At 22.8% G+C, this 15,007-nt stretch overlaps 2 protein-coding genes across 2 annotated transcripts in view; one reads left to right on the forward strand and one right to left on the reverse strand.

Moving 5' to 3' along the window:
* Positions 1-3,256, forward strand: part of LOC117172766 (ribosome biogenesis protein BOP1 homolog) — a 44,397-nt gene extending 41,141 nt beyond the window's left edge. The window contains exon 8 of the mRNA XM_033360971.1: positions 2,899-3,256. Coding sequence (XP_033216862.1) covers positions 2,899-3,052 — 154 coding nt within the window. The 3' untranslated portion in view covers positions 3,053-3,256. The remainder of the gene's footprint in view (positions 1-2,898) is intronic.
* A 5,148-nt stretch (positions 3,257-8,404) lies between these two features.
* Positions 8,405-15,007, reverse strand: part of LOC117173147 (tRNA (adenine(37)-N6)-methyltransferase) — a 15,868-nt gene continuing 9,265 nt past the window's right edge. Inside the window, exon 4 of the mRNA XM_033361550.1 lies at positions 8,405-9,279. Coding sequence (XP_033217441.1) covers positions 8,927-9,279 — 353 coding nt within the window. The 3' untranslated portion in view covers positions 8,405-8,926. The remainder of the gene's footprint in view (positions 9,280-15,007) is intronic.

Below are 15,007 nucleotides of genomic sequence, written 5' to 3' on the forward strand. Positions count from 1 at the left end.
TAAGATTCGAAAAGATTTTTAAAAACTCCAAACAAAACGTGGCTTTTGGAAGATTTTGAAATAAAATTAGGAAGTTTTTTTAAAGATTTTGAAAGGTTTCAAGATTTAAAAGTTGCTTTTAAGAGAATAATAAGATTTTAGAACGTCATGTAAGATTGACAAAATGGTCAAATAAACTCATAAAATAAACAAATTTTCTTTAAAATTATCTAGATAAAAATGTTTAAAGTATAAAATGGATGCTACTGAAACATTTCAATTGAACAGTTTTAAATGAAATGCAGATAAACTGCTAAATTTCGAATTTTTATAAATTATAGAGTTCAAAGATTCAGATTAAGTTCCAGAAATATAAATCCACGTTCACATTTTCAATAGTCTAAATTAAAAAAAAAAAAAACAAGCAATGAAATTTAAAAATTTTCAAAAATATATTATTTTAAGAAATTTTAAGTAAGAAGCATTAAAAATTGAAAAATTATTTTGTTTACCTTAACAGTTCTTAAATTAGAAGTTAAATTATTTTTATTTTAAATAGTCTAGGCATCCTTGAAAAGCTTTAAAATTGTATTTCGAAATCTTGAGAAATCTGGACATTATTTTAAGAAAATTCTTCAAATTAAAAAAAAATGCGTAAATTGAATTTATAAATAACAATAGAACTCTTATTATTTTTCATAAAAAAATAGTATATGTTTAAGAGATATTTTGAAGTTTAAAGAAAATTCAAATTAAATTTAGAATTTGAAATTTGGGTGCAAATACCCACAACCTAAAATTAAAAAAATGTAGATTTTTGCAGATTGAAAACAAAAAATTTAGAAGCTTTTTAAGAATTGTGAAAGGCCCCAAAAAAATAGAAATATTTTCTTAATTGTAATCTAAGTATAAAAATCTGAACAATAATTAATTTGATCAAACAATTCTAAATCCGTTCAAAATTTGAAAATTTCCAGATTGTAACTGTTTCAATCCGAAAGTCTTGATAAGAATTTAATTAATATATCATTTATTACGATAATTTTATTTTCAAATAAAAATTTTCATTATTTATCAATAATATATTTTTAATTCAGAGTTTCAGGTATTCCTTTATATTATTTTTTTATATTAAATTTTGAAAATAAATTTATTAATATATTATTTCTATTAATTTTTTCATCTATTAAAAAATGTAAACGTGCGTTTTACTATTTTTAAATTAAAAATAAATTCATAATAATATAGTCACAATTAAAGATTTTTATTAAATTAAAAATATTGTGAGTCTAAATTATTTCATTTTTATCCCATTTAATTTGAAATTTTTTTAATTTAGAAAAAAATAACTGTTTAATTTTTAGCAATATTTCACTGTTTATTTAAGACGAGTAAATTGAAACCAAATATTTAAAAGAAAACAATTTAAAAAACTATATTGTTTCACATAGAAAGCTTTGAATCTTTAAATTTTCGAAGAACTTTTAAACTTTTAGCGTTACAATTTTAATTGTTCTATTTAAAATGTGTTTAATTTAAGAGTGAAATTGTTAAATTTTGACGCTTAAATAACAATTGAGCACTTATTATTTGTAGAAAAGATTTGAGTAATTTTAAGAGATGTGGAAGTTTTGAAAAGATTCAAAATTAATTAAAAACTTAAAATTATTTCAAGTAATTCAAACAAAGTGTGTTAACATTTTTTTCAGAACTTCTAAATATATTTTAAAATTAATAGAAATTTTTCTACAATTTTTGAAAATTCAGCAAATTAAATAAAATCCTTAAAATCTTCCATGTTCTTCTTTGATAATTTTTTTTAATTTCTTAAAATCTTCTTAAACTTTCTGTTACAATAATTTTTCAAAGTAAAAAATCATTTTTAATTTTCCTAAGAATCTTTAAAAAAATTTTATTCTTTTGTAGTCTTTCACAATTCTTGAAAAAAATTCTAAATTTTTTGTCTGAAATCTGCAAAAATCTAAATTTATTTTTAATTCGACTGTAAGTATTTCAAATTATTTCAAGTTCTAAATTTAAATCGAATATTTTTAAAACTTCTAAATATCTCTTGATATTAATAATAATATTATTATTATTCATTGATATTTTTACAAATAATAAGTGTTCTACTTTTACATATAAATTTATATATTTTTTTTTAATTTGCAGGTTTTTGTAAAAGTTTGAGAAAAAATTCAATTCATTTTGAAATATATTTAAAAGGTCCGACAAAAAATTCAAAAATGATTTTGAATTTGGAAAAATTTAAAACCACTTCTAGATTTTTCAAGATGTTGAAATGAAATTTTAAAGCTTTTGAAGGATGCCTAGACTATTTAAAATAAAAATAATTTAACTTCTAATTTAAGAACTGTTAATTTAAAGAAATTATTTTTCAATTTTTAATATGTCTAGGTTAAAATTAGTAAAAATTATATAATTTTGAAAATTTTGAAAATTCATTGCTTGATTCTTTAATTTAGACTATTGAAAATGTGAACGTGGTTTTATATTTTTGAAACTCAACCTGAATCTTTGAACTCTATAATTGATAAAAATTCGAAATTTAGCAGTTTATCTGCATTTGATTTAAAATTATTTAATTGAAAAGTGTTACTACCTTCCATTTGGTACATGTAAATTTTTGAGTATTTGAATACACAATTTTTGAATTGATAAACTTTTAAACTTCAATTTTAAAAGTTTGGATTTCAAAGGTTCCACTTCGAATGATTTAATTTGTTCTTTATTGTTTATTACTTTATATGGAAAAATGTTTAGAGTATAGTTTGATTTTTGAAATTTCATTGGCCATGAAAAATGTTTGCGAACCGTAAAAAAAACCGGGAATTTTTTTTCTTCGATTAAAACGGCCACCTTGCACAAACTAATAAATAAAATTCTCCTTTTTTTTAGCGATCTGATGCAAAATCCACTAATTGTTCCTTTAAAACGATTAAGTGATCATGAAACTTTCAACGACTTTGGGATCCTGGACGTCATGTTCCATCCAATTCAGCCCTGGGTCTTTTCGGCTGGTGCCGATTCGACGATACGAATGTACACTTAAGGCACAGAATTTCAATAATTTTAGGATGTTGCAAAATAATAGGAACAATTCAAGTTCAGTATTGTAAATACTAAATAAAATTCCAGTCTGTGACTTAGGAAGTGTCGTCCTAAGAGTTAAGCGCTATTAAGAAAATACCTTAAACCATACCTTATACCATTTCTTATACTATCTTTATCGGAAATAAATAAATAATTACAGAAAGATCAGTAGTTGCAATTTAAAGAAGAAAAAAAACTGAGTTCAGTTGTATTTGGGATTTATTGCAGATTTTTAGAGTGATTTTTTCTCTTTTGAAATACAAGTTGCTTTTGAGCTACTGTAATATCACAAACTATTGGAAAAAAAGTCCTGGATTGCAAACTTTTCGAAATTCCAAGTTCGACGAATTTAAAACTCCCTTGAAATTAAAAATGTCATTTATCTTAAAACTGTGTGACAAAAAAAAACTTGAAATATAACAGAGTAAAAAAAAATAACAAGTAATATTACTATCGTTTATAAAAATAACATAGGAAGTGGAAATTTATTGAAATCTAGTATGAAAGGAAAACGGGGTCCGTATAAAAATTAACTGAAAGGTTTTCAAAATACAAAAATTAAATTAGCCACTGAGGAGTAAAAAAGGGGCTGAACTCTTTTTTTTTTTTTTTTTTTTTGAATAAAATTTCATTGTTCCCGTTTTTCTCAACCACAGTTAAAGCAGAATATTAAAAATTAAAGAGTAGAGTCTAGAGTGCGATTAAAACAGGTTCTCTACATTACGAATTTTCGAAAACGCGCATGAATGTTCCCATAATTGTACTTTCCGCAGCGTTTATTTTGCCGAAATTTATGTGAAGGATAAACAATTTACTATAATTTTTATTTATTTTGAATTGTAAGTTGGAATAATTTTTATTCTTGAGAATTTTTGTCATTATTTCTATATTTCCGAATTAATATTTGACAGAATTTTTATTATTCCGAATTATGGTTTGGCATAAGTTGAAGAAAAAAAATAACATAGGAATAAAATTCAAGGTCTTTTCCAGGTTTTCCAGGTCAAGAAATCAAGTTTTTCCAGGTTTAATTTTTTTTACGTCAAATAATCATTTGTTATAAATCTAAAAGATGAGACATTTCATTTTTGTTTAAAGGCCAAACATTTCTAAAGAAAGCAGAATCATGAATAAATAAATTCTTATTTTTTGCGAACATAAGTCGTCCTTGTGAAATCTTTGAAAATATTTTTTAATCTTTATAAAGTCTTTAAAATACTTGATTTTTTAAAAATCTTTGTTAAATATTTTTAAATTTTTGTAATATCTTTGAAATGCTTCCAATTTTTTAAAAATATTTATGAAATCCTTGTCAAATTTTTCTTTAATCTTTGTTTGTGCAAACTTTTGTGTTCGTTTGAAATAATTAAAATCTTTTGAAATCTTCTCAAATTTCTTGAAACCTTTTAGAATAGTTTCCAACCTTTGAAATATTCTGTAATCTTTGATATCTTTAAAAAAATGTTAGTTCCTAAAATCTTTTGAAATCCTTATAAATTCTTCGAAATACTTATGAAATCTTTCATACATCTTTTGTATTTATTTGAAATCACAGGAGTATTTGAAACTTTGTGAAATATTTTTAAATTTTCTACAAAAAAATGTGAACTCGTTTAAAATCTTGAAATTTTTTTGTATTTTGACGTATTTGTACGCTTTTTGAAATCTTAAAATTCTTGAAATCTTTTGAAATCATTAGGGATTCTTTAAAATATTTGTGAAATATTTTGTATTTGTTTGAAATCATTAAAATATTTGTAATCTTTGTGAAATCTATTTGAAATAATTTAAAACCTTTAAAATTCTTATATTCTTTTGACATCTCTCTGAAATTTTGATGAAATCTTGTAAAGATCTTTTTAATCTTCAGGTCTTTTAGAATATTTTTAGATTTAAATCTTCAATCTTCTGAAAGTTTTAAAATCTTGGTGAAATGTTTGATATCTTTGTAAAATATTTTGAAATCTTCCAAAAAAAATTCTAAATTGTACATTTTTTTTATGTTTTGAAATCTTTAAAATCTGGTGTACAACTTTTTTGAAATTTTTATGAAATCTTTGTTAAATCTTTTATATTAATTTGAAATCATTAAAATATTTGAAATCTTTGTGAATTAAAAAACTTTTTTTTTAATATTTGTGAAATGTTTGAAGTCTTTGCAAAATCTTTGAAATATTTGAGAAATGTTTGAAATTTTTTTTTAATATGTTGAAATCTTCTAAAAAAATTGGAATATTTTTAAAATCTTTCAAATGTTTGAAATCTGGTGGTACGGTACCCTTTTGAAAATTTTTATGAAATTTTGATTGATTCTTTGAAATCTTTGCGATTTTTTTTTTAGAATTTTGGTAAAATCTGAAATATTTTAAAAATGTTTCCAAACTTTGTGAAATCGTTTGAAATATTCTAAACTGATTTGAAATTGTTTAAAATGTTTTGAAATATTTGAAATATTTTTGAAATTTTTATGAATAGGCCCTTTTTGAAATCTTTTAAATTCTTGAAATCTTTTTAAATCCTTATGAATTCTTTGAAATATTTATAAGATTTTTTTTAAATCTTTTATATTCACTTAAAATCATTAAAATAAATATTTTCAATCTCTGTGAAATCTTTTAAAACCCTTTGAGATTGTTTAAAATCTTTGAAATGCTCTGAAATCTTTGGCATCTTAAAAAAAAATTAAATTCTTGTATTCTTTTGACACTTCTCTGAAGTTTTGATAAAATCTTTTGAAATCTTCTAAAGATCTTTCTAATCTTTAGGTCTTTTAGAATCTTTTTAGATTAAAATTTTCGATCTTCTGAAAGTTTTAAAATCTTGGTGAAATGTTTCATATCTTTGTAAAATATTTTGAAATCTTCTAAAAAAAGTTCGAGATTGTTTATAATCTTTAAAAAGTTTTGAAAAACCTAAAAATCTGATATACCTTTTTTGCAATTTTTATGAAATCTTTGTGAATTTTGTGATTTAGAATTTTGGTAAAATCTTTGAAATGTTTTGAAATCTTGGATATCTGGTGTACTGTACCCTTTTTCAAATCTTAATGAAATTTTTATGAAATTTTTTATATTCATTTGAAATCATTAAAATATTTAAAATCGTTTTAAAATCTTTGAGAATTTTTGTAAAATATTTTAAATATTGCTGAAATCTTTGAAATCTGGTATTTTGTACCCATTTTTGAAATCCTACAATTTGAAATTTTGATTAAATCTTTTAGAATTTTGGTAATATCTTTGAAATATTTGTGAGATATTTAAAATCTTTAAAATGTTTTGAAATCTTTGAAATCTCGTGTACTGTACACTTTTTCAAATCTTAATGAAGTTTTTATGAAATTTTTTGTATTCATTTGAAATCTTTTAGAATTTTGGTAAAATCTTTGAAATCTTTGAGAATTTTGGTAAAATCTTGGAAATATTTGTGAAATCTTTGAAATCTGGTATTTTGTACCCATTTTTTGAATCCTTGAATTTGAAAATTTTATGAAATTATAGAATTTTGGTAAAATCTTTGAAATATTTGTGAAATATTTGAAATCTTTGTGAGATCTTTTGTATTCATTTTGAAATTATTATAAAATATTTGAAATCTGTTTAAAATCTTTCAGAATTTTTGTAAAATCTTTGAATTCTTTATGAAATCTTTGTGAAATCTTTTGCATTCATTTGAAATCACTCCAATATTTTGAAATCTTTTAAATATTTATGAAATTTTTCTGAAATCTTTTGTATTCATTTAAAATAATTAAAATACATATTTGCAATCTTTGTGAAATATTTTGAATTCTTTTAAAACCTTTTGAGATCGTTTAAAATCTTTGAAAAAAATTCTTGAAATACTCGAAATGTTTGTGAAATCTTTTCTACACGTCTTTGTCAAATCCTTGAATCCTTTCCAATTCTTTGGAATCCGTAAACTCTTTTGGAAATGTTCAAAATGTTTAGAATTTTATTATAAATTTTTGAAGTCCTTCAATTTAAAATTTTGTAAAATCTTTTAAATATTTATGAAATGTTTAAAATCTTTTAAATAGACTTTTGGAAATCTTTATTAAATTTGTATGAAATCTTTGAAATGTTTGTGAAATCTTTTGTATTTATTTTAAAATCATAAAATATTTTAAATCTGTGTGAAATTTTTTAGAATATTGGTAAAATCTTTGAAATCTGGTATTTTGCACCCATTTTTTAAAACCTTGAATTGGAAATTTTGATGAAAAATTTTAGAATTTAGGTAAAATCTTTGAAATATTTGTGAGATGTTTAAAATCTTTGTAAAAACTTTTAAAATCTTATAAAAAAAATTCAAATTGTTTAAAATTTTTTTAATGTTTTGAAATCTTTGAAATCTCGAGTACTGTACCCTTTTTCAAATCTTAATGAATTTTTTATGAAATCTTTTGTATTCAATTGAAATCATTAAAATATTTGAAATATTTTAGAATTTTGGTAAAATCTTGGAAAGATTTGTGAAATCTTTGAAATCTGGTATTTTGTACTCATTCCTGAAATCCTTGAATTTGAAATTTTGATGAAATCTTAGAATTTTGGTAAAATCTTTTAAACATTTGTGAAATGTTTAAAATTTTCGTAAAATCTTTGAAATGTGGAATCCCTTTTGGAAATCTTTATGACAATTTTATGAAATCTTTGTGAAATCTTCTTTATTCATTTTGAAATCATTATAAAATATTGGAAATCGGTGTGAAATCTTTTTAAATTTTTGTAAAATCTTTGAAATATTTGTGAAATGTTTTAAATCTTTTGAAATCGTTTAAAATTTTTTGAAATCTTTAAAATCTGATGTTCTGTATCCATTTTTTTAAATCCTTGAATTTAAAATCTTAATGAAATTTTTATGAAATTATTGAAATAATTGTGAAATCTTTTGTATTCATTTGAAATTATAAAAATATTTGAAATCGTGAAATATTATAGAATTTTGGTAAAATATTTGAAATATTTGAAATTTTTTTGAGATGTTTTAGAATTTTTGTGAAATTTTTGAAATCAGGTGTTCTGTACCCTTTTTGAAATCTTTGTGAAATCTTTTTCATTCATTTGAAATCACTCAATTATTTTGAAATCTTTATGAAATCTTTGAAGTATTTAGAAAATCTTTCTTTAATCTTTGCGAAATCTTTTTTGTTTGTTTGAAATCTCATATTTATTGAAACCTTTTGAAATTGTTTTAAATCTTTGAAATCTATTGTAATATACCCTTTTTGAAGTCTTTTAAAACCTTTGAGATCGTTTAAAATCTTTGAAAAAATTTCTTGAAATATTCGAAATCTTAGTGAAATCTTTCCTACACGTCTTTTTCAAATCCTTCAGTCTTTTTCAATTCTTTGAAATCCGTAAACTCTTTTGGAAATGTTCAAAATCCCTTTCAATATTATATGCCAGCTTTTCAAGATTTAAAACAAAAATTCATAGAGAATTCCTGGTTTTCAACGTTTTTAAGGTCGCTGAACATCCTGGAAAAACAAAAAAACCATCAAAATTGGAAACTCGGAACATTGAAAATGATAGTACATGTCGATTCATTAAACTAAAAATTACGCAAAATAGTATTTCAGAAGAATAAACACTCATTTAAAATAGTGATTCAATCACATGATTTTCGGTAAAATAAATATAACGGGAAATAGAATGTGGCAACTATTCAGGCGCCTCACTTTCGAAGAAACCACAGTAAAAATACTCAGGCGAGAGTCGGAATGGAATCAGAGCTATCGATCAAATCATTTGCATGACTCAAGTTTTCTAGATTCATTTCCAGGTTCTAGAAAAACAACAAGGGGTAAATAAAAAAAAAGAAAATAAAATTATGTGAGGGGAGAATGACCTAAGCATTGCCATTCCGGTTCGCCGCATTCGCAGGTGCGACCCGCGTGTCGCACCTGAAAAACTGTGACGATTTTTCTACTGTCGTCAAATCTGCAGGTGATGTGAAGATCGTGAATCAGAAATGTGTAAAATTGATTGCCCCATCGTTGTCTGAGGTAGACGGATCTTGGATCCTCGCGAAGGACGTTTTCAATTGCAAGCTTTTCCTCCTCTGCTTTGTCATCCAGAATTTCGCTTAAATGTGAGAGGGCTCGCTCATTGAATACCACGGAGAGAGTTGACGTCTGAGGCCTTGATATCCAATCGGGAACACGAATTTCTGTTGAGATGGCTGAAAGAAGGGGTTTCAAATTTATCCGAAAATTATGACAGGCCTCGCAGTCCCTATGGGATGAAATATAGTACTTTTTTGCGTTCACAGAGTAACAAATTGAGAATAAATTCAAAAGGACTGGTGAAAAAATGTTAGTGCAAAGAATACGATTGATTTCCATTAAATTTAAACGAATTTCGATCGGGAAATGACAGTGAATTTATTTGTAGACCAGGAATTTTACAAATTTTAAGAGAGAAAAATCTGTCCAACTGTGATTTCAACCGTTTTTTAAAATTAATTAGTTAAATTGCCATCTTTTTCAATTATTATATAATTCAGTTTAGAATGAGTATTTCGAAAATCTTCCACTTAAAGAAATTTTAAATTTTAAATTAGAAGCGTTTGAAATCGAAGATTTTGGATCAAAAATATTTTATGTTGTTCATCTGTGAATATAAATTAATAATGATTTTCTTAATTAACTGTACTTTTGATTTAAAATGAAAAGTGAATAATAATTGATATTGCAAGAAGATTCAGAATCAGTTCAACATTTTAGAATTTCCAGTTTCTAACGTTGAAAATTAAACTGTTTCAATTGGAAAGTCTTATTACTAATAATATTTGAAATTCATTAAATTTCCAATATTATTTCAGTCTAAAATATTCCATTTTTAAACCAATCAATTTGAAATTTATAAATCAAGAAAAATAACAATTACTTAATATTTAGAAATATCGGACTGTTTATTTAAAATCTGTAATTATAATTAAATATTAAAAACTAAACGTTCAACGTAAACAATTTTAATTTTTCTATTATAAAAATTTAATTTTCAAGTCAAATTGTTCGATTTTTGAAGTCTATCTGAAATCTTTGTCAAATATTTGGGAAATCATAGAAAGATTTTTTTAAATCATTGTGAATTATTTAAAAGTCTACGAAAGATTTGAAATATTTTAAAAATATCCCGCTAATATTCGTGAAATTATAAAAAAATTTGTGAAACTTTGAAATGTTTATGAAGTGTTTGTAAATTATTTTTAAATCTTTGCGTAAGATTTAAATTATTTTTGAAATATTCGGTAAAATTTGTGAAATTATTGAAATCTTTGTAAAAATCTTCGAGAAATGATTGAAGTCTTTTAAAGCTATTGGAAATTTGTTTAATCTTTGTGAAATCCTGCGGAAATCATTGAAATCTTAGTGAAATATTTAGGAATTCTTCAAAAATCTCTGCGAAACATTTGAAATGTTTGATAATATTTGTAAAATTACCGAAATGTTTGTAAAATATTTGAGAAATGATTGAAGTCTTTCTGAAGTTTTAAATATTTACGAAATCTTTGTGAAATATTTGGGAAATCACTGAAAATTTTTTTTAATTTTTGTGAATTATTTGAAAATCTTTGCGAAAGGTTTGAAATATTTTTACAATATTCGGTAATATTTGTGAAATTAGTCAAATCTTTGTGAAATCATTAAGAAATTATTAAAGTCTTGGTGATGTCTTTTCAATCTATTCGAAATCTTTAAAACTTTATCAAATTATTAAAATCTTCGTTCAATTTTTGAAATCTATCTGAAATCTTTTCCAAATTTATGAAATCTTTTCGAAATCTATCTGAAATCTTTCTGAAATCTTTGGGAATTATTTGAAAATCTTTGAGAAATGATTGAACTCTTCATGAAGTCCTTTAAATCTATCCGAAAATTTTTAAAACTTTGTAAAATCCTTAGGAATTCTATGAAATCTTTGTTCAATATTGGAAATCTTTTTGAAATCTTTAGAAAATTATTGCAATCTTTGTGAAATCATTGAAATCTTCGTTGAATTTTTTAAATCTATCTAAAATCTTTGCCAAATATTTGAAATCTTTGGGAAATAATTAAAATCTATATGAAATCTTTGTAAAGTCTATGAATTAATAAAAAGACTTGGCGAAAGATTTCAAATATTATAGAAATATTCGGTAATATTTGTGAAATTATTAAAATCTTTGTGAAGACTTTAAGAAATGATTGAAGTCTTTATGAAGTCCTTTAAATCTATCCGAAATTATTTAAATATTTGTGAAATCATTAGGAATTCATTGAAATCTTTGTTCATTATTTGAAATCAATGTGAATTTTTTGTGTAATATTTGAAATCTTTATGAAATCTTTGAAAAATTATTGCAAACTTTGTGAAATCTTTTAATTATTAATGAAATGTTTGGAAATTATTTTAAAATCTCTGTGAAATATTTTATATATTTGGTAATATTTGTGAAATTATTAAAATATTTGAAAAATTATTAAAGTTTTTGTAAAGTTTTTAAAATATTTCTGAAATCTTTATGAAATCATGAGGATATCATTAAAATCTTCGTTCAATTTTTGTAATCTATATGAAATCTTTGGGAAATCATTGAAAGATGTTTCAAATCTTTGTGAAATCTTTGTGCACTATTTAAAAAATTCTTAAAAGATTTAAAATATGTTTTAAATATTCGGTAATATTCTTGAAATTATTGAAATCTTCGTAAAACCTTAGAGAAATGATTGAATGCTCTGTGAAGTCTTTTAAATCTATCCGAAATCATTTAAATCTTTGTGAAATCATTAGAAAATCATTCAAATTTTCGTTCAATTTTTGAAAGCTATCTAAAATTTTCAAAATATCTTTGGGAAATAATTGAAATCTTTGTGAAATGTATCTGAAATCTTTGAAAAATTATTACAATTATTATAAAATCTTTTAAGTCTATTCGAAATCTTTGCGGAACTTATGAAATCTTTAGGCAATATATCTAAAATCGTTGTGAAGTCTTTGTGAACTATTTTTAAATCTTTGCGAATGATTTAAAATAATAATAAAATAATATCATTTTTAATCTATCCGAAAATTTTTGAATGTTTCTGAAATCATTAGGAATTTATTAAAATCTTTTTTCGTTATTCAAAATTTATCTGAAATCTTTATAAAATCTTTGAAAAAGTGTTTCAATCATTATAAAATCTTTATGAATTCTTTCAAGTTTATCCGAATTCTTTGCGAAACCTGTGAAATATTTGGGAAATCTTTGTGAATTATTTGAAAATCTTTGCGAAAGATTTGAAATGTTTTTGAAATATTTGGTAATATTTGTAAAATTATTTAAAGCTCTGTGAAATTTTTGAGAAATGATTAAAGTCTTAGCGTCTTTTAAATCCATCCGAAATTTTTTAATCTTTATAAAATCATTAGGAATTTATTGAAATCTTTGTTCAATATTTGAAATCTATCTAAAATCTTTGTGAAATCATTCAAAAATCATTGAAATCTTCGTTTAATTTTTTTAATCTATCTGAAATCTGTGCCAAATATTGGAAATCTTTTTGAATTTGTTGTGAAATCTATCTGAAATCTTTTCGAAGGCTTTGTGAATGATTTCAAAATCTTTGCGAAAGATTAAAAATATTTTTGAACTATTCGGTAGTATTTGTGAAATCTTTTAAATCTTTGTGAAATCATTAGGTACTCATTGAAATCTTTGTGAAATGTTCGAATTCAATCTGAAATCTTTATGAAATATTTGAAATGTTTATGAAATATTTAAAAATCTTTTTGAAAGATTTAAAATATTTTTGAAATATTCGGTAATATTTTTGAAATTATTGAAATCTTTGTGTAATCTCTAAGAAATGATTAAAGTCTTTGTAAAGTTTTTTTAAATCCATCCGAATTTTTGAAAATGTCTGTGAAATCATTAAAAACTTTGTGAAGTCTTTGTGAATTATTAAAAAATCTATGCGAAAGATTTTTTTTTAAATATTCGGTAATATTTGTAAAAACATTAAGATCTTTGTGAAATCTTTGGGAAATCGCTGTGAAATCTATCTGAAATCTTTGTGAAGTTTGTGTGTATTATTTAAAAATCTTTGCGAAAGATTAAAAATATTTTTGAAACATTCGTGAAATTTGTGAATTTTTAAAAATGTTTGTGAAACATTCTAAATCTATCTGAAATCTTTATGAAATATTTGAAATCTTTATGAAGTATTTAAAAACCTTTTCGAAAGATTTAAAATATTTTTAAAATATTCGGTAATATTTTTTAAATTATTTAGATCTTTGTGAAATCATTAGGTACTCATTGAAATCTTTGTGAAATATGCGAAATCTATCTGAAATCTTTGTGAAATATTTGAAATCTTTATGTAATATTCGGTGATGCTTGTGAAATTATTGAAATCTTTGTGAAATCTTTGAGAAACGATTAAAGTTTTTGTGAAGTCTTTTAAATCTCTCCGAAATTTTTTTAATATTTGTGAAAACATTAGGAATTCATTGAAATCTTTGTACAATATTTAAAATATATCTTAAATCTTTGTGAAATATTTATAAAATCTTTGAAAAGTTATTGCAATCTTTGTCAAATCTTTGTGAAATCTTTGAGAAATGATTAATGTTTTTGTAAAGTCTTTTAAATCTATCCGAAATTTTTGAAATGTTTCTAAAATCATTAGAACTTTAGTGAAATCTTGGTTCAATATTTGAAATCTATCTAAAATTTTTGTGAAATTATTGAAATGTTTGTGAAGTATTTCAGAAATGATTGAAATCTTTGTGAAGTATTTTAAATATTTCCCAAATCTTTGAAATCTTTGTAAAATCACTAGATCAATTAAATTTACGTTCGACTTTTGCCGTCTATCTGAAATCTTTGGGTATTATTTAAAAATCTTTGCGAATGATTTGAAATATTTTTGAAATATTCATTAAATTTTATGAAATTATTGAAATATTTGTGATGAGAAAGGATTAAGTGCTTTGTACCATTTTTTTAATATATACAAAATCTTTGAAATCTTGGTGAAATCATTAGAAAATCATTGAAATCTTCGTTCAATTTTTGAAATCTATCTGACATCTTTGACAAATATTAGAAATCTTTGTGAAATTTTTGGGAAATCATTGAATCTTTAAATTCAATTTTTTAAAATTTTTGTGAAATATTCTAAATCTATCTGAAATATTTGAAATCTTTATGAAATATTTAAAATCCTTTTCTAAAGATTTAAAATATTTTTTAAATATTCGGTACTATTTTTGAAATTGAGATCCTTGTAAAATATTTAGGAAATTCTTGTGAAATCTATCTGAAATCTTTTTGAAGTCTTTGTGAATTATTTAAAAATCTTTGCGAAAGATTAAAAATATTTTTGAACTTTCGGTAATATTTGTGAAAATTTTTTAATCTTTGCGAAATCATGCGGTACTCATTGAAATCTTTGTGAAATCTTTGAAATCTTTATGAAATAATTAAAAATCTTTGCGAGAGATTTTTAATATTTTTGAGATATTCAGTGATATTTGTGAAATTATTAAAACGTTTTTGAAATCTTTAAGAAATGATTGAAGTCTCTGTGAAGTCTTTTAAATCTTTCCGAAATTTTTTAATATTTGTGAAATCATTAGGAATTCATTGAAATCTTTGTGAAATATTTAAAATCTTTGAAAAATTATTGCAATCTTTGAAAATATTTTTGAAATTTGTTTAATCTATCCGATTTTTTTTTATTTGTGAAATTATTAGGAATTCATTGAAATCTTTTTACAATATATAAAATATATCTGAAATCTTTGTGAAATATTTATGAAATCTTTGAAAAATGATTGCAATATTTGTAAAATCTTTGTGAAATATTTGATAAATGATTAAAATCTTTGTAAAGTCTTTTAAATCTATCCGAATTTTTTTTAATATTTGTGAAATA

Source organism: Belonocnema kinseyi, chromosome 5 (genome assembly GCF_010883055.1).
Source record: "Belonocnema kinseyi isolate 2016_QV_RU_SX_M_011 chromosome 5, B_treatae_v1, whole genome shotgun sequence".
Lineage (NCBI taxonomy): Eukaryota > Metazoa > Arthropoda > Insecta > Hymenoptera > Cynipidae > Belonocnema > Belonocnema kinseyi.